This window comes from Rhinichthys klamathensis, unplaced genomic scaffold (genome assembly GCF_029890125.1).
Source record: "Rhinichthys klamathensis goyatoka isolate OS25496 unplaced genomic scaffold, OSU_Roscu_1.1 h1tg000616l_1, whole genome shotgun sequence".
NCBI lineage: Eukaryota > Metazoa > Chordata > Actinopteri > Cypriniformes > Leuciscidae > Rhinichthys > Rhinichthys klamathensis.
This window is the reverse complement of record NW_026607068.1, coordinates 155,776-176,184: the sequence shown is the minus strand read 5'-3', so window position 1 is coordinate 176,184 and position 20,409 is coordinate 155,776. Positions and strand designations below refer to the sequence as shown.

Genomic DNA, 20,409 nt, shown 5'->3' with positions numbered 1-20,409 from the left:
CATTGTTCAGTAAAAAGTAAAATATTACAATTTTAAAACAGGTCAGGCCAGAACAATAAATATTAGCTTCAAAATTGAAACATGTTATGTTTAAAACACAACAGTCTAGCAGTTTTGATGGGTCACCATAGGCATAATCTGTTCATTACGCTAGAGGTTTTTTAATGATAACGGCTTTCAGTTGCTTCCAGTGGGGAGAGGCTGGAGAAGCTGATGAGCTGCTGGGATACTTTGAATATGATTCCAACTCTGCGGATCCATTGGTTTTATGATTACTATCCTTTTATGATAAATGTCATAAACAACAGCATGAAATCAATGGCTTGGGAACGGTACAAACTGTGCTTTGAATTGAAAACAAAGACTGAGTTGAAAACAAAGACTAACCAAAAACGTACCAAATAGACATGATTTCATAATGCATTTTCTCTTATATAAAGGAATAGAGCAATGCAGTGAAAAGGTATTTTTGTAGGCAAACCCATAAGTTAGCATCAAACTGGTTCCTTTTACAAAAAACCCAAGTGATTTTTCCATTGGCTTTTGAATTAGTTTTCATCATGATAATCTTCACAAAGGAACACAACTTTAATTCCGAAGCCTAAATACAATCGGCAGAAGTAAAAATCTAAACGAAGGCTATGAACGAACTAGCTACAACACGGTTGCAAGACTTCAACGTCACCACTACCATTAAGCTTCCGACAACAGCAAGTCTTTATTTAAAAACATTTTCCCTGAGAGCTCGAGTTATAAAAGTTTGCAAGAGCACAATTACAAACACTATGCAAGTGAGTAGATAAGTTAACCCGTTCGATGTGATGACGTTTAATGTCCTCAAAAGCCTCTGCAGTCCCATTTAGAAACTTGTTAGCAACCCTCTTTTTGAAGGCAAGTAAAAGCTTTTAAAAATTCAGAAGGGTGTTTTACTGATTTATTTTATGTTGCGGAATAAAATGCGAAAATATCATGAGCTTATGTTCACCACAGACCTTATTTAACCAAAAAAACATTTGACTGCAGGATGATGGAACCGGAAGAGTTTAAACGCTAACTTGTTTGTGGGTTTATAGAGTCCCTGCAGCGCACTCGAAATTTAAAATTGTTATTCTATCATTAGCCTGTTACCCTCTGCTCCAATGATATATTGGTGACTGTAGGACATCAATTACATCGTTTGCGAATAAACGTCATTGACCTCAAACCTAATGCAATATGTCTCCAGTGGAGGGTAGAATACATTGGCTGTTGTATAACCTGATGGCAATACCAAGGTATATGAAACATCTCAAGCAAGCTCATAATCAGCCTTCAAATGATGGGAGGGGGAATTAAATGGGACATATTTGAATAAAACGGTCCAATAGCTTGGTGTTAATCCTGTGGCAGGGCTAAATGACTCATACTGAAGAGGAGGAAACGTCTGAATCAATATCTTATAAAAAACCAAATGACAAATTACTATAACATGCGTTTCTGAGAGCACACCTTTGATTTCACCTGTAAGGAATTGCTCAAGTACTTAGAACCATCAAGAAAAACAGAATCCTTAAAAAAAGAAGACTAATTTATTCAGCTCAGTCATGCAATTCGACTGTCTGCAGGACAATTAGCGGATAATCAAAGCCAACTAAGACTGTCTTTTAAATTTCTCTGCTCTTTAAATTGACACAGAGTTCTTGTCTTACTGTCATCCAAAACATTTTTTTTCAGTCTCTGGTCAAGATTTTCCTGCCATCAGTTGAAAAGAAAGCTGAAATGTTCATCATTTGCATATTGTAATGTATGTGTAAAATAAACTTCAACAGGTGAACTTCTCCTCATGGAGGATAATTGGGTAACGCTTCCTTTTACAGTCCTGTTACCCATGTACATACTATGTACTTATTATAAAAAATTACAATTACTGGGTAATAACTAGATACTAACCCTGAACCTACCCCTAAACCTACCCCAACCCATGTACTTACCTTATATTAGCCAGTACTTACTAGGTAAGTACACCTAAGTACACGTTTACTGTACTGTAAAAGGAAGCGTTACCGATAATTGTCAAGACAAACTTTGATGTTATAGAGGAGAAAACAGCAATGTCTAAAACATAATAATACGGCTCATGCACAATAGCAACTACGTTGGCCACAATATTTTATTTATATCTGCAATGCTATTTCACAGCATACATTGGTATTGATTGTATTGCGTCATCGCATGAACCGTTAAGAATGGCAATCTTAGAGGCATTGGAAGATTTATTGATCGAGGTGCAAATGCATCTGTTTTTAAAAACTTATTAAAAACATGTTTAGAAAACTTGTGACAGTGTTTAAATTTACTAGCGTGATATGTTCAAAGGAAGAAGGACGAAAAAGTCAGGGGTGGCGAGTAATCCAAGCTTTTTATTACTCAAAGAAAAAATTAACAAAAGAAATACTGTCAGACTCTCTGCCTCCACAGTAACATACACAGCAAAATAACAGTCTCTCCCTCTCCCTGCCCCAGGTCCGAACAGAGAGTGAATTCCCGTCCCATGAGGTAATAACGGAGGGTGAGGATGGCCCACCAAATGGCCAAACACTCTTTTTCTCTCTGTTTGAGAGCTTACGACTCGGATACAGAACCGGCCGCTCCTCCCCTCCGACCACCTGGGACAGGACTGCACCCAGCCCCCCGTCCGACATGTCAGTCTGCAACAAAAAGGGGAGATCAAAGCTTGGAGAGTGTAAGAGCAGCCCGCCGCACAGGGCAGCCTTTACCTTGGTTAGGGCCTGTTGGCACAGCTCCGTCCACTGGACCAGATCTGGTGCTTCCTTTTTGTGAGATCAGTCCGAATAATTAGGAATAAAGCTTCTATAATATTCCGCCAGCCCCAGGAACTGTCTCATCTGGTTTTTGGTCTTGGGATTTGGGCAGGATGCAATTGCAGCAGTCTTACCAATTTGGGGATGGGCCTGCCCATATGCCAAGTGAAAGCCCAGATACCGTACCTCCACACCGCAGGTTTGCCGTGAGTTCAGCCACCCTCCGCAAACTCAGGACAGTGTGTAGATGTTCCAGATGCCTCTGCCAATCTTTACTGTATATAATGATGTCGTCGAGATAGGCAGCGGCATACACGTTACGTATGTGGCCGGCGGATTGTGTCCATGAAACGCTGAAAGGTGGCGGGATCCCCAAACAACCCAAGCGGAAGAGTAATAAATTGGTGTAATCCAAACGACGTTGTGAAGCCTGTTTTTTCCTTGGATAATGGCGATAAGGGAATCTGCCAATACCCTGTCGTTAAATCCAGTGTCAAATAAAAGCGAGCCGGACCTAACAGATCAAGCAGCTCGTCAACTCGGGGCATTGGATAAGTGTCGAATCTCGACACTGCATTCACCTTCCTGCAATCGACAAAGAAACGGAAAGAGACGTCCGTTTTAGGAACTAAGACTATAGGGCTCGTCCAGTCTCTGTGATTCTTCTATCACGCTCAACATGGCCTTTAATTCACCCTGTACCACTTTTTTCTTGTGTTCAGGTAAACGTTAGGGACGGCTGCGCGCCACCTCCCAGGGGATCGTTTTGATATGGTGCTGTATAATGTCAGTGCGTCCAGGCAGGGGTGAAAACACGTCTGCAAAATCTGCTTGCAACTTGGCTAAATCGGTGAGCTGCAATGGCGAGAGGTGATCTAGGGATCAGAGTGAGCTGATTGGTTTTGACAGCTGCTTCTGGTCCGAGAGATGATACATTTTACATGAATCACCTCATTCGTTCGTATTACCTCATAAACCCCCTCCTCCTAAGCCTCTCGGATGACGTCAAGCACCCCAAGGGGCTGACAACCATAGAGAAGCTCGAATGGGGAAAACCCAGTGGAGGTTTGCGGAACCTCCCGCACTCGTTCCCCCACTGCAGACCTAGCTTTACCACGCCCCCCTCGCCACAACTAGCCTAAAGATAAACTAGGTGCAATGTGTTAGCACAAAGTGTGTAATGGTTTGCTTTATCTTGCTAACAAGCATCTCAGCATATATTTAATTACACATAATACATCCAATTAAAAAGTGTGGTACAAAAACTTAGCATAAAAACTCGCCCAGGAGCACAGGAGAAAGTGCTCTTTCAGAATAAATGTCATTCACAGTAATAATTACACTCAACAACATTTATCATAATACATTGCTTTTTAAGTAGCCTGTTACATGAGCACGGCTCTTCAGGTTTAGTGCACATTAACAATAACATGGGGAGTCTAATTTCAGGTGAAAGGTTCACATACAGCATTATCATATTCAGATTGGTTAGTGATATGAGGGCACAACATCTCTCCAAAGGTCTGGAAAGTGCATTGGGATTATTATTTGATTAATTATTTAAAGTGTAAGTCGTGTAACAGAGTTAAGTAATATTACATGTCTTGCTTACCGATTAGACCCTATTAAGTTGCAGTCATAATTGTTCAGCAAATTTTGAGGCGAAATACAGCCATTTCTATCCAAACGAGCTCAGCCATTTGTTACTTGAATGTATGATTGTGGTAACTTGAATGTGTTTTGAGTGGTTTTTAGTGTCTTGAAGTTTACGTCATTGCTAGGTGACTTCTTACCGACCCAAGTCCAACTGGTCAGAAAAGTCAACAAGCCATGCAATTTGAGGTATCATTCGTTTGCATAACAAAAAAAGACTATGCATGAGAAAAACAATCCAAAACCATTATCTTCCGATTCATATTTCCAAACATAAGAATATGACAAGCATCAATATTATCAAAACTTCTCTAATTATTTTATATTTTTATTCCCGGTGTTAAATATTGTTCTAAGATACTGCCTTTTTTATGCCTCAATTTATCTTCACTTACAGATCTTCATTCATACAATATGAATATTTCTTTTAAAATGAAAATCAGCACCTTGATCCTTTTTGCAATTGGTGCTCAATTTCCAGCTGATGCTTAAACGCATTGAACTCAGAGACGAGCACGACATGCACATGTCTGATTGTGCTTGCATAGCCCATTCCTGTCAGAAAACAATTGAATCCAGTAGAGAGCAAGGTACACAATGAAACATTTAGTGTCATTTGGGATACTGTGTGGGAGTAATATCAATAAATGTTTGTGGATTGATTTTATCTGTGGTGAGGTGTGTGCATGTATATTCATGAGTAAAAAAACGAAAACAATACACAGCCATTCTGTTCCTGCGAACATCACGCTCCTGAGATCATTACAAAAAGGCACTTGCATAAATAAACATGACAGTTCCACTGAAAGCATAAAGCAGACTTCAATTCTGACATTTAAGCAGGTCCTACTGTATCTGTACGGCTAATCGGGTAATTATTCCAGCAACTAGCGTGTGATGCTATATATTTGAAGGTATAAATGGAGATTTAAGAACAGGCTTTGAGATATGCAAGTTCAATATTGCTCATACCAACAATAGACTGATACAGAAAGATGATACAGAAAGACAGATTTGAGAGGGGAAACAAGCTCTGTTTCAAAACCTAGTGAGCTTAGCCAAGTGAACCTGAATATCACCCTAAATATCTTCTAAGGCAGCATTTATTGTATTAGAAACAATTTGGATGCTCTGTCTACATTGGCTGAAACTGTCATACAAATGGGAGACTCAACTTGCAATTGATTTCAATACAGGTGACGTGAGAGGAACATACTGCCTCCTTTCCAATCAAGCTGTAACTAAGTAGCACAACTGTTTTCAACATTGGGTACCTGCTGCCTAGAATTTGGCAAAAACAAGGTGCACACAATCCTTACTAGGTTTAGGAAAAGAGCAATAGTACAGCAATAGTGTGTAGTTTTTAAGCGTTGCCAGATGCATAAAACATATATACAAACACCATTTCCCACTGTCAAGGAGAAACCAGTCAGAAGCAGGACTCGGGCACAGGTCTCTGTCGTCCAAGTGAAGTGCTGCTGTATCTGATTCGCTGTAGTGTTGCATAGGAGGATTTATCAACCGTAAGTCCTTTATGGGGGGTCGGCACCAACGTACTATTTCTTTGGAGAGACGACGTCCTTTTCAAAGTCATATCAAGCCTGCTCTGAATACTGGATGAGCTGTGGGCGCGTTTTATATTAGCTGTGCTTGAACAAACCTGGTTTTCTCTGCTACTAACCATTTTTTTGGCACTCTTGTGAGAAGTACCGGATTTCCTCGACTCGACTCCCTTCCCATTCAGAGTGCCGTTGGATAGAGAGAGTTTGATCAAGCTCTTACTGGAAAGCGTTTTTCCGTGACCCACCTCCTTGCTGATGGCGGGAAGGACAACATCTTTACTCCTGCTTTCCTCAGTGGCCGTCAGCATTTGGCTGGTAGGAATCCTGCTAGCTGCAGCCGCCTGGTTCCGGAGCCGTTTCAACGTAGAGTCTCTGGAATGAGATGCACTGTTGCTAGTGCCATTGGGGAGTGCAGTAGGGGAACCTTGAAGCGACTTGCTTCCTTGAGTCCTTTCGTGCTCCTGCCTGGTTGCTGTTGAGCTGCTTTTGGCCCATGAACCATCGCAACTGATACCATTAAGGTCTGATGCTGGTCTGCTCTGGCCTTCGGGTAGCCTGGGCGAATCCGGATCTCGATAGCTACTTCGCTCCACACCGTTGAGACTACTGCTACAGCTGGGGGAACTCAGGGAATCGTCCTCACGAAGCTGGGCTTTGACCTGTGAAGGACTAGCCACGATGCTGACTATGGGCTCCTTGGTACATCGAGGCCGCCGGCCAGACTCAAGGTACTCCACCAGCTCGTCGTTTGCCAATTGTGGAGCTACGCTGGAGGGCTTTCTGCGTTCCTTAGAAGCAAATGACCAGCGCAGTGGAAGAACTTTGCTTGGGCCTGTCTTGGATTTTGAGTGGTAGCGCATACTCATGCTGTGACCCCGGACGCTCCGTACAAATGGCGTCGGCTCAACTACACCTAAAAGCAAAAAATGGAGGGCTAGTAAGTCATATGTGACACGCGTGGTCTGAAAACTGTTTGAGGAGAAAAGTGTTATGCAGAATCTTTTTTTATGTGCGTTTTTTTTTTACGGTGTTATTTTTGATAAAAAAAAGTCTCAGCTTACAAATTAATTTTACTGCACATTTCAAATTTTATTTGCGAAATTTGCTAATGTTGTTTTGATGTATCGTAAAATCATAAATTTACATTTATTCATTTAGCAGACGCTTTTATATAAAGCAACTTAGAAATGAGAACAATAGAAGCAGTTAAACTAACAATAGGACAACAATATGCAAGTGCTATAACCCTTCCCAGTTTAATAAATACAGTTAAAGGGGTCCTATTATGCTCTTTTATGAAGTCTTTTTTTTTTTTTTTTTAGGGTGTACTAAAATATGTTTTCATTCTTGATTGTTCAAAAGACTTTTTTATACATATTTTACATTATTACAGCACCTCTCTTCCCAGTCTGGCTCGAACACGCCAATTTCGATGAAGCCCCTCCTTCCGAAATATGAAATGTGTTGTGATTGGCAGCGCTTAGGCATGTTTGGGAAATGTCCTGCCCCTTCATAACTGCAACTTCTTTTCTATAGTAAATACTGAGGATGGTGTCAATTTCAAACCAATTTGAACCTGATTCAGACCCTGACAATGTTAACGAACAAGTGGATCGTGCAGAGTAGATTTCAGAGTGGTATTTTTTTTTCATTTCCTTATACATTATATATACAATGTTATCCACCATTTAATCGTGATATTTGTCGGAAAACTAAGGTAATACAAGCAGTAATCGATCACAAAACCATGGTTAATTTTCCTAAGGAGCGGTGCACAGTCTTACAAAAGCAAGAGCTTACAAAAGCAACCGAAAACAAGCTGTTCTCCATAAAATGTGCAGCGCACAGATAAACGGTGGGGTTACTGTATAATGTTCTGGAACAGTGTTTAAAATAAGTAAGGTCAAACAAATGAGTTTTGGAAATGTTGTGGAAAAAACAGCGTCTCTTCAACAAAGCGACAACATTGTTTTCTTTAATGCAGCTCAGCCAGTTAAAATGATCATTAACTGAGATTAATAAATGCTTTAGAAGAATTTTTCATTGTTAGTTCATGTTAATTAAGGTAGTTAACTAACAAGTGGAACCTTCCTTAATCTGTTAGTGATTATTTAATAATCTGAAAATGGTCAAAACAAGTTATGACAGCCACCATTTAATTTAAATGAAACAATCTGTACTGTATAAAGCGCTATATACAAAAATGGGACTTGACTTGATTTGATTACATCTAAAATTATAATAACTATTATAAGAAAGCCAGAGACTTTCCTTTAAAAACGACTCGAAACAATGGAGCAGGTTACTGTACATATGACTTCATTAAATTGTAAAAGAAATACCACTTATTGTTTTAAGTAGTAGTAGACATAAATCAAGAGTTCACTGACCATTATCTTCATTTAGAGGCTCATGGATGACAGGAACGTGCGGTGTTTGGGGCTCAGGAGCTGAAGATGAATTGGACAGCTTGCTAGTTGAATTGGAAATCCGGTTGTCTGCATTCAATCGGATGAGCCAGTGATCTGATATAGAGACGCTGGAGGAACCTGTGGGTCAAAAGTAGCCTAGTTAACATTGCTCATTTCATGCAAGTCAGAATGCTGTTTGTTTTCTGATAATAAACTGAAATGCACATGTAGCCGAATCCTAGCATTGTGGAACTGAGCAAACAGAATTATGGTCAAGCATTTTGGTTTAAGGTTCCTGAAAATACCAAGAACCCTGTTATCATTTTGCTCTAGCCTTTGTATGTGCGAGTCTCGTTTCTATTAAACCCCCATGAAGATGGAATGGGTCCAAACAAGTATTATGCTATGCATACAAATGATTGTGAGAATTTTATAAAAAAATGTCTCAGACGGGTTGACAGATTCGATGCATGTTTTTATGTGGTAAGGATGGTAATTCATTTAATCAAATATTTTCAACCTCTTATGCTTACCAAGGCTGCATTTATTTAATCAATATAGTAAAAACTAATATTGTGACATTTTCAGCCTCATTACTTCACTCTTCAGTGTCACATGATCCTTCAGAAATCTTTCTAATATGATGATTTGATGCTCAAGAAACATTTATTTTTATCATCAATGTTGAAAACAGTTGTTTTTTGCTGTTCAGAAAGTTCAAAGGAACAGCAATTATTTGAAAATAGTTTTCATATTCTTGGGTGAACTATCCCTTTAAGACAGCTATGGAAAGTAGGAACAACATGTTCCCTGGATCAGACATGCAGAGAAAAAGAGCTCTCATATTTACGTGCAGATTAAGCTGCAAAGTTTCATATTATAAAAATTGACAAATCACAAAAAAGGAGGACAATTTGACGAAGCACATTACAATCTTCAAATAGACATATTTGAGAGTTTATGAAGTTTATGCATAAATGCTCTGGGGCACGTTAGTGTGGAGGTGAATCATATAACTTTGATCTGAGCGCAACAGCCAACACTGAAGCTGATCGCTTTAAAGGAGAACTCCGGCGCAAAATGAACCTTTGGTCTAATTACACATTGTTACCTAGTCAACCGTTATCTGAGATTTGTTTTCATGATTCGCGTATACAGGCAGGAGCCATCTTTGAAATACAGCCTTTACCAGTCGATCTACGAACGCCGATCCAAGCCTGCTGTTCGCGCTCACCTTATCACAACTTATAGCTCGTTCACATCTCACCAGCGCACTTGGATCGGCGTTCGTAGATCGACTGGTAAAGGCTGTATTTCAAAGATGGCTTCTGCCTGTATACGTGAAGTTGACTGTATGTATAAAATATCTTCTTATTAAACTATCTGGACACTGACAAAGTTCTCAATGCTTCGGTTTGAAGGTAGGGACCCTCATTATGCTACCGTGTTAGTGTGGGGCTATTTTGAGCCTTCTTAGTGGTATTAACAAGCGATTTTTATTTGTCATTGATCTATGCCCAATATACTAGCGTTATACTAGCTTTATAGGCTAAACTGTTTTTAGAGATAAAACTATTTACATTCGATAATCATGAAAACAAATCTCAGATAACGGTTGACTAGGTAACAATGTGTAATTAGACTAAAGGTTCATTTTGCGCCGGAGTTCTCCTTTAACTCCACAAACGTGAACCTGACAGATCAGCTACTTTATTTTGAACTGTAGCTTGAGGCGGTTCACAACAGTTTAACTCCACAGAACTTGTTTCTACTGTAAATCAATGGGAGCTACTGATAACAGATCCATTTTAATTACTACCACAATGGACCGAGTTCAGACTGCACGATTTTAGCCCCGATTTTGGCTCGCCGACAGGTTGAGAAATCGCCGACAAATGCCCGAAATCACAGGCAAATCGGTGCTCGTTCACGCGAGTGTCAATCACGCAGTGTGAATGAGCAAAGACGCGATCTGAGAGAATCGCCGACGAGTCGCCGACGCCCGTGAGATATTTGGCATGCTAAATATCTGGACCTGTCGGCGATTCACAATCCTGTTGTGTGAATAGGCTTGTTTGAGATGCGCCTTGCCTCGCCTGAAATGTAGTCGAGAGTAGGCGGCTGCAGTGAGGGGAGGAGTGAAAAAGCGCAGGCAAGCCGGACAGATCGCTCTTCTCGCAGTGGATCTGACACCTGTGAGATCAAAGGCGGATATCGCGGGATTCACACTCGTGCACGGTGTTGCTAATAAACTGGATGTATTTTAAGTTTTGTTGCTTGAATATGAAAATAAATATAATGAACAAGACACTCAAAGTACTTATTTAATTCCATTTTAAATAGGCCTATATGTTTATGAATCATTTTTTTTCTTTACAAATATGTGTTTTTATTTTTAATTAAAAAAAAATTTACATCAAATAGATCGCACTGTCTGAGAGTTTGGGGATATCCACACATAATCTATACACATAAAACATGATATCAGAGTTTTAAAATCAAACATTTTAAAAGAGAACAATACATCACGGTTAAACCAATGAGCATTAAGCTGTGCCGCCAGCAAGTCGTTTCCCATCATGCTTTTGATCAGCGCAGTCGGTGGAGAGCAACTGCGCGCGACTGCAGAATCCGACACGTGCGCCTTGCGGTCGCGAGACTTTTTTGACCCACGTCAGCATGACATCAGAGCAAGGCGGACCGCACTCGGACACATTTCTAACCGGCATGCATCTCGCGCTGATCACCGGTGATCGGTTCTGCGCAGATTTTGCTCATCTCAAACAAGCCTGTTAGGTGTGTTCGACATCGGCTGCGGCTGGATGTAAGCGATCGGCGAGAGTAGCCGCGTGCAGGCGGGGAGGAGCTGCAAACGGAGACGTGAAGTCGGACACTTTCTGGTTCCCGTAGTGACCGCTCACGTGGTGTTTGTATACTTTAGCACAGCTGAAGTGAAATAAATGCAATATTTGCCAAATACACAGATGTTTCAGAGACATTTTCATTCAATACTTTATGTAGCCTACTGCTTCATACAGCGTTTGTTTGAACAAGAATAAAGTTCAACATAAGCCTACAGCTAGGCCTACTATCAATGAAGTGGAATCAACGTTTTTTAATCAGTTTTATTTTGATAAACATAACACAATAAATCGCGACTACATGAAAAGAGTGTTTACTGTTATTAAAAAACTGATTTGTGAGCTTTAGTGGAACTAAAGGTGTGAGAATAAACACGAAACGCACGTGATCGTTGTCATGCGGTGAATCCGGCCAATCGTGGAACAGCTGTGTCGTCATCACAGCTCGTGCAGCCCAGAGCAGCCGCTCTTCAGAAGCTGCGCTGGCTGAGTTCTCCGGCTACTCTCGAATCGCTCTCGCGGTACTTTGATGGCATACGTCACAGTCACGTGGCGTCGGCGCTGTATCAAGTCGGACAACATTTCTAACCGGCATGCACTGCTTCAAGTCTGCCGCCGATCGGTCTGCGCAGAGCTGCATGAAGTCGAACAAGCCTAATGTGTTCTGACTGAAAACTACATCGGCGATGACCGACAGCCAACGAGAGAGCAAGATACAGGGAGGAGGAGGAGTTAAAGACCAGAATATCAGTATTTTAATAGATAGGCCTATATTTACAATTATATCAAACAGAAACAAAGCACAAACATTTGCATGACCAGCAGCAACAGCAGGACATTTGCAAAATTATTTATTTACCCCGAACTCTCTTTGCAAAACACAGTCCTTGCTCCCCTCGTCTTCCCAACCATTTCCTGCATAAACTGTTTATTATTTTTTTTCATTTTCGCTACAAATCAGTGCACAGACAATTTGTAGGCTATCATTTTTAATAACAAATTCAGTGTCGCGCGAGAACTCCGGTCTTACGCACGCGTGATCTTCCGTTATTTCCTATCACTTCTCGCGTTCGTTTGGTTGTGAAACGTAGTTTGCGGGCCAGGCAGAAGTTGTCGGCGATTCTTTCTTTTGTAAAGTCATGCAGTGTGAAACCTCCTGTCGCCGATCCATCGTGCACTGTGAACACAGCAGCAACTGAATGTTACCCCAGATAGTCATGCAGTGTGAAAACAACAGTGACCCGATTATTTTGAAAATCGTGCAGTCTGACCTCGGCATAAGGCCTCTGCATGACATTTCATGACTAATTACAGCACCTTTAATTGACAATAACAATATTTATTATAATGTAAGATTCAGTATCATTGAAGAGCAGCTTACTGAAACATTGTTCTTATCCAATCTTAACACTAAAATGGATCACTTGAAACAAAAAAATTACCATTTACAAAAATATACCAAAATATGTACGTTTAAATGTGCCTTGCTGCACTATGGAAATATGTTAACATACCTTAAAAGTACACTACACGTTTCAAAAGTAAAGCTTTTGTTAGGAGTAATGGCTAAATATCTCAATTACCTATGAAATTCAGATTTGTTTTAACATATGGATTTAAATTCACACCCATTTTAATTGCATTTACTACTTACTGATGTGAACTTGATTCATGCAACCAAAGCGGATGTTCTTAACTTACAGTACTGTTCAAAGAATTGTGGTCATTAAGATTTTTTGAAAAGAAATTCATAATTTTATTCAAGGATGCTTACATTTTTTACAGTAAAGATTTATATTGCTACAAAAGATTTCCATTTCAAATAAATGCTGATCTTTTGAACTTTCAATTTATCAAAGAATCATATCACGGTTTCCGCAAAAATACATTGCTAATTATAAGAAATGTTTCTTGTCCAGCAAATCAGCATATTTGAATGATTTCTGAAGGATCATGTGACACTGAAGACTGGAGTAATGATGCTGAAAAATCAGCTTTGCATCATATGAATAAATTATATTTTAAAAATATATTACAATAAAAAAACATTGTATAAAAAACAATATATAAACTTTTTTTATTATTATTCTAATAATATTTCACAATATATAGATTTTTAATGTCTTTCTGATCAAATAAACGAGGCCTCGGTGAGCAGAAGAGACTTTCCAAAACATTTTTAAAAATCTCACCGATCCCAAACTTTTAAACACTGTTGTGAAAGAAACTCACTCAAAACTCCAACATTCAGTTGCCTTGAGAGTGGTCTATGATTGTAATAAACATAGCTACAAAGAAAGGATGCAAAATGCATTTAAATCTGAATTAAATCTAGTGATATGCAAGAATGCCAATTAAACACAGAATCCACCAGCACTGCAGGCAGATTTAAAAAAAGCTTAGACAGACGTTACTGCATTCATCTCACATCGGTTTGCTGTCACCCTGTGTTTTTCCACCTCTCATTTGCATAAAGTTGCATGAACACTGCTCGACTTTTTGATGTGCGAGCCAATGAATTGAATCAATGAATTGAAAACGCCCGCTCAGCTGGCTTCAGTGGAGGTATGCGGTTGTCATAATACATTTTATATACATTATATAACTTTGATACTTTTACATGTCAGTGCAAGATTTGATTTGTTGAAGAATCATATAGCATACATTCAGAGGACTGGAGAGAAGAGGAAAACAGCAGCAGGGACATTTGAGCAGAAAAAGAAAGTGACTTAATTTTGTCAGTATATGTGTGTGTGAACATGTATGAGACAAGCAACTCGAAACCATGTCTGTTCCCAGTGAGGCTAATCAGCAGCTCGTCCTTCCTGCAAGTGTTTTGTTCCTATTCCTTCACCAAGGTTATTGTTGTGGCAGCACAGTGATCAAGTGATCACTCTAAGACTGGTTGCTGAATTCATTTGTGTCATTTCTGTGTTTATATTTGGATTCTGAAGATGTGGTTCTCAAGATGTCGAGAGAGAAAGATGTTGAGTAGTGTGTAGAACTGTGTAGAAAAGCCCTTGGAGTCACCAAGAGGTTGGTTGTGCCTTTTTTCTCATCACTGTAATGCAAAACATTGCCGGATATACACTATTGTTAAAAAATGTGGGGAAATATTTTCTTAAGTTTTGAAGGAGGTCTCTTATGCTCACCACCTGCATTTATTTGATCACAAATACAGTAAAAACAGTAATATTGTGAACTATTACAGCCTAGCATTTCTGATACAAAAACACATAAAATATTTGAACTTCAGATGGTGGGATAGATACTGATGCTACGTTCACACCGGACGCGAATAGCGCGTCAGGCGCGAGTGATTTCAATGTTAAGTCAATGCAAAGACGCGTTACGCGCGTAAAAAATTCCTGCGGCGCGAATGAGGCGTGGAGCGTGGCGCGGTAGACGCGAATACGCCTCATTCGCGCGTCAAGTTCGCGCGAAATTGAGCGTCTGGCGGGTTACGCGCGTTACGCGCGAATGGTGCATTTTGTGCATTCACGCGTTTGACGCGAATTCGCGTCTGTCGCCAAAGTTGAAAAATTTGAACTTCTGCGTCAATTCGCGCCGCGTTAACCAATCAGGAGCCTAGCTGCTTGCTGCTGTCACGTGGTGAAGTATCTGGATGCTTCAATAAATTATTTTGTAATTTGACGGTGGTTCTAATGTAGTTCTAATGCACAACAAAGCAAATATTTTATCACATAAAACTTGATTTCAATATAGGCCTATGAGACATATTCATTTTGTATTGAAAGCTATTTATTCCATATCTAGATTAGGCCTATATGAAATATTATTATTATTTAAAGACAACCAACATTCGTGTCTGGACAGTGATGTGTGTGAGAGAGAAAAAAATCACAGGACAGATTAATCACTTTTGGAGGCTGGCTCCATTTATCATCAAAACAAAAATAAATGACAGATTAGGTGGATGAGGGCGAGGGTAATCCTCGCTCCGATGCGGGACAACAGGTCATCAAGCTGGGCGCGGGACAGGCAGAAGTACCGCTGACAGCGGCCGTCATCCAGGCGCAGCTCCTGGAGCGAGCAAATGGTGAAACTAGCCACACTGGGTTCGGTTTTGAAGGGTCTGGTGGACACAAATACGGCGACGATGACCCCTACGCCGCCGTTCTGCTCCTGTATTCAGAATATATGCTATTCAGAGCAAATACAGAGCGGTGACTCTCTCGATGAATGCTCGATCAACATAAAAAAAGATGGCCGCCAACGGGTTTCGATTCAGACACGCGTAAATTTCGCTTCAAAGTTTTGTTTTTTACGCGCGTCAATTTCGCTCTTGACGCGCGAATGGATTCAAAGTGGTCAAGCGTATAACTAGACGCGGTAGGCGCGAATTTGACGCGCTATTCGCGTCCGGTGTGAACGTAGCATTAGAGCCTAGAATGCACTACTTTGCGTAAAATAAATAGGAAATAAAGTTACTCTAGCAGTGATTTCTGTGTTCTGTAGAGTAGAGGTTTTGGTAAAAATAAAATAAAATAAAATAAAATTAGTAGTATTGCATTTTTAAATGGCACCCTTTCTAACAATTACCCAAAAGAACAGCAAAGCATATTTTTTCTTTGTATCGATCTTTCTAACAATGTAATTCAAAAGCAGTAATGTAATTTCCAAACTGTGGCAAGCAGTGCTGGGTCGAGAGCCGTGAGAGAACGACGTGAGTGTTTTGTTTATTTTGATAAATTAAAGTGTTGAATGTTCGCCGAATGTTCTTAGTGTAAAGTTACATTTCATGAAGAGATAGCACATCAGACAGGCTGAAATGATATGCTTAACAAAACTACACAACTACTTTTCTTGTACTCTCTTGATAATGCACTCTTTAGTACGTTTTCTTTGTTTGCCCTTGGTATGAGGATATACAGTAAAGCAGATTCGAGTGTTCACCTTGTAGTGAGCAGTTTGCTGACCAGGATGGAATGGCATCACGTCTCTGATAGAACAGGATATAAGCACCACGAGTGCACACTTCTCCCTCAGGCACCGGCTCAACAGTGCTGTCATCGTAGGCGTACCACTGACCGTCCACTGAGTTCCTGCAGTATGCTGTTCAAAACAGAGAATCATTATATTCAGAATGCAGCTTACTTCATGCTCAAGTATATCCTTGCATGGGGGCCAGAATTACTTGGACCATGGCATTGTTTTAATTTTAAACATTTACATACACATGCATACAAGTACTTACACTGCAAAACATAAATACAATTTACAAATTTGTACATAAGCATAAATCTAAAAAAACTTAATGAGGTAGGCCTACATGCACACTACTGTTCAAAAGTTTGGGTTCTTTTACGCTCACCAAGGCTTTATCAAAAGTACAGTAAAAACAGTAATATTGTGAAATATTATTACATTTTAAAACCATTCTAATATGCTGATTTTCAGTTGGAAACGGTGACAGATTTTTTTCAGGATCCTTTAATAGAAAGTTCAAAAGAACAGCATTAATTCGAAATATAATTTTTTTTGCAACAAAGTAAAAGTCTTTACTGTCACTTTTGATCAATTTAATGCATCCTTGCTAAATAAAAGTATTCATTTCTTTCAAAGAAAATCATACTAAACCCCAAACTTTTGAACACTTGTGTGCATTTAATATAGATTTAAAATGATATTTAGTGACTTACAAATGAGGAATATCACAAGTAATTAATAACAAGCCAATGATATTCACAGTATCACAATGCAGGGTTACAAGAGTAAACTAGTTCGAAAAACAACGTATGCTTCTGAAATGCTTTAAATTTACGATGCTCTAAACCAAGAACAGAAAAAGTTTACAAAAAACATAATTACAGAATAAATTTTTTTTTCTTTTAAACTCTGTCTCATGATATTTCCCCCCCATCTTGATTAATCTCGATCCATTATTAAGAAAGGGGTTTGCAGTAAAAATTAATTAGCACAGAATTCTCAGATAAAATATTTAGTATTTTGGCTTGTATACGTTGAAGTATCCAAATGATTTCAGCTTCAGCAAAATTTCTTCTCTGACAGCTACTTTATTTGGCAAATTCTGCCAGTTCTATCCAGCAGCTTGTGCAGAAATGAGGCTGGAATATTTTTCCCATTCCTCCTGTGTGAACATCAGGAGACATCTTGTGTCGCCTTTTTCCATGGTCTTTTAACTCTGTGCTTCAGTTGCAGTTAAATGGACGAAAGTGACCCGACCATCGCCTTGCATAATCTGAATCAAGCACCCTGCCCTAAATAGCTGGTGCTGAGATTTGTTTGCGGTCAATATCTCAATGAAATGTGAATCCTCTCCCCAGGACCCTGGATCTAGAAGATGAGGTCAATTTTCAAGTGTTCTTCCCTCATAATGATTCCATAAATCCTGTGACCTCACCACTGTGATCTCACAATGTGCAACACTGCTAAACAACCCCATCATTTTGGACACATGTGATCTGTGGGCGTGCTCAAATGGATTGTTTTATTATTTCAGTAAATTTCAGATACTAGGCAATATTAGTTTATTTTTATTTTTATTAATCAATATCAGCTGACATTAGACATTTATAAATGTTTTAAGGGTTCCAGTGTGTAGCGTTGAAACCCTATTGTAATTTCCAGGATTTTCAAGACCAAAACCGTAAGTCGTAGAGACTTGAAACTTTGAGGGATGGTAGTACCCACCCCGTCTACAACGTCACCGAGGCTCACTCCAATTGGCCTGGCAGTGGTGATACAGCGATCAAAAGTATGAAATCGTTCATAACTCCCTAAACTGTTGGTTGCAGGCTCAAGTGTTTTATATTTTTTTGTTTTTTTGAAAAACGCCTCAGGTTGCACATGTAATTATGGTTCCCTGAGAGGCCCAGCTGACGCTTTGGGGAATGCCTTCAGCATGAATGCATCTGAAGCACGTGTGCAACTAGTCCAATCTTCATTGGTGCTGCGTCACCTCGTGATGCGTGCCGGCATAAGCTATGAAGGGAAGCCGGCAACACAACAGCATCAGCTTTTGATAGGCTGAAACAAGCCGCTCCAAGGCATGCAGGGCATATGGAAAGGGGACACAGTGTCTCGTTCCCTTTCAAGGGAACTCATGCTGTGTCCCAGCGGACGCTTTGGGGAACTAAATACCCACTTCGCCATGCTGACAAATGCCAAGTGTGAAACTGTATAGGCACAACTCAGGACGAAAGCACTTGAGACCCACAGGTTCCGGCAGAAAAACCTTATAAATGTGTGCAGGGCTGACCAACCTGCTGCATCACAAACATCTTTGAGGGAGACTTCCGACAACAAGGCTTTTGAAGATACCATATGTCTAGAGGAAAAAGCTCTCACTAACAGAGGTGTAGGCATAGCACGCACCTCGAAATTATTGCAGTCCTACAGACTCTCGGTTGAGATACCAATATTCTGGAGCTGAACCCCCTTAGTCTTTTCCTTCTCTCTGGCCGGGGATGGTATATAGGACTGTCTAGGAGGGCTATCAGGTCTGAGAACCATACTAAGGTCAGCAATAATGGGGTTACCAGAAATCGACAAAGCTCGACCCGGTGAATTCTTCTAGAACTCGTGGGAGCAGAGCGATCGGAGGAAATGTGTACAGATGAAGCTTCGGCCCCATCTGCACCATGGGATCCAGCCCCAGTGGAGCTGGATGCACGAGGGAGAACCAGAGTGGAACAGGAGTCGTTTCTTGTAAGATGGAAACAGGTCCACGTCCGCCCCATTTATTCCACCATCTAGAGGTGGAGTATCCATTCCCTGGGGCTCAGCCTCTGCCTTGACAGGACGTCTGCTCCCAAATTCAAGTGCCCAGGGATATAGAGTGCTCTGGGGAAGAGAAGTTTGCCCTGGGACCACAGGAGGATCTGGTGTGCCAGCCTGTATAGAGGACGCGACCTCAGACCCCCCTGATGATTTATACACAAGACCACCGACTGTCTGTTTGAAATGGTGGCCTCTGAGATCTGGGAGGGAATGCCTTATGACTAGCAATGCAGCTAACATCTCTAGGCAGTTATATTCTAAGAGAGATGATGTTCCTTCCACAGGCCCTGGGTCGAGCGGCCTTCCATAAACGCTCCCCACCCTGTGAGGGATGTATCTGTCGACACAGTCTTGCGATGACAGGATGATTCAAAGACTGGGCCTAGGGACAGGAACCAAGGCTTCTTCCACATGACCGAGGAACGAAGGCATCTGGGTGTAACCTTGATCGTACGAAACGGGTTGCCCCTTGGGGAAACCCCCTGGTCCTGAGCCACCACTGCAAGGGTCTCACACACAGCAGGCCAAAAGGCATCACATTGGATGCAGCTGCCATGAGCCCTAACAGTCTGCAACGAACTTGTGCGGACACTGAGATATGCGAACTTGTCGCTTACCTCCAGGGGGACTGCCCTCAGAGGCCTGCGCTCAGCGTCAGGACCTCTTTCCCGAAACCTTCCTCAAGAGAATAACAGCCGATAGTGCAGCTTCGACCCCCAGGCTTTTTCATAGAGGGGGGGCTAAAGCCACAACACTCTCCTCTTGTTCCACTACCTGAGTCTGCTCGGGGTCGACCACTGAGGGAAGTACCCCGTTGAATCGAGGCAGACGAGAACCGTCCCTACAGTCTGCAGGACCCATTGAGGCACGTTTGTGATCAACCAAAGTTGCCAAAGATTAACCAGACAAGTAAACATGGTCTGGATGAAAGGCCGAAGATAATATATTAACACAGGCATCTAACTTCTCAAAGTCAGATGAGAATTTATCATTTAATTCCGCAAAATGAAATGCAGCCAAAGACCAACCAGAGAAAGTAAACAGTCTGGATGAAAGGCTGAATATAGTATATTAATACAGGCATCTAACTTCTCAAAGTCAAAGAGGAAACGTTTAGTGGGAGTGAGTTTGGTTTCCAGTGAAGGATCCAGCGCATTTCGTAGGAAGTGGCTAAAGGATGCAAAGAATCGTAAATAGTCAACATTTCAAACTCGATGACCATGAACACTGTCATTCTGTCAGTTCCACCTGAAGCAAAACGTGTTGCATACAATTAAGAAAGCTGTTGTCATAGTGTTTCATTTTTACCACAATGATGTTTAAAGAGTAGATGAAGTACGATACAATTTTCAGTGAT

The 20,409-nt window shown here is 40.7% G+C and overlaps 1 protein-coding gene across 1 annotated transcript in view; it reads right to left on the bottom strand.

The window, feature by feature from the left end:
- Positions 1-5,545: 5,545 nt before the first annotated feature.
- Positions 5,546-20,409, bottom strand: part of usp43b (ubiquitin specific peptidase 43b) — a 109,214-nt gene continuing 94,350 nt past the window's right edge. The window contains exons 13-15 of the mRNA XM_056240857.1: positions 16,206-16,364; positions 8,407-8,565; positions 5,546-6,929 (exon numbers count right to left, since the gene is read on the bottom strand). Coding sequence (XP_056096832.1) covers positions 5,884-6,929; positions 8,407-8,565; positions 16,206-16,364 — 1,364 coding nt within the window. The 3' untranslated portion in view covers positions 5,546-5,883. The remainder of the gene's footprint in view (positions 6,930-8,406; positions 8,566-16,205; positions 16,365-20,409) is intronic.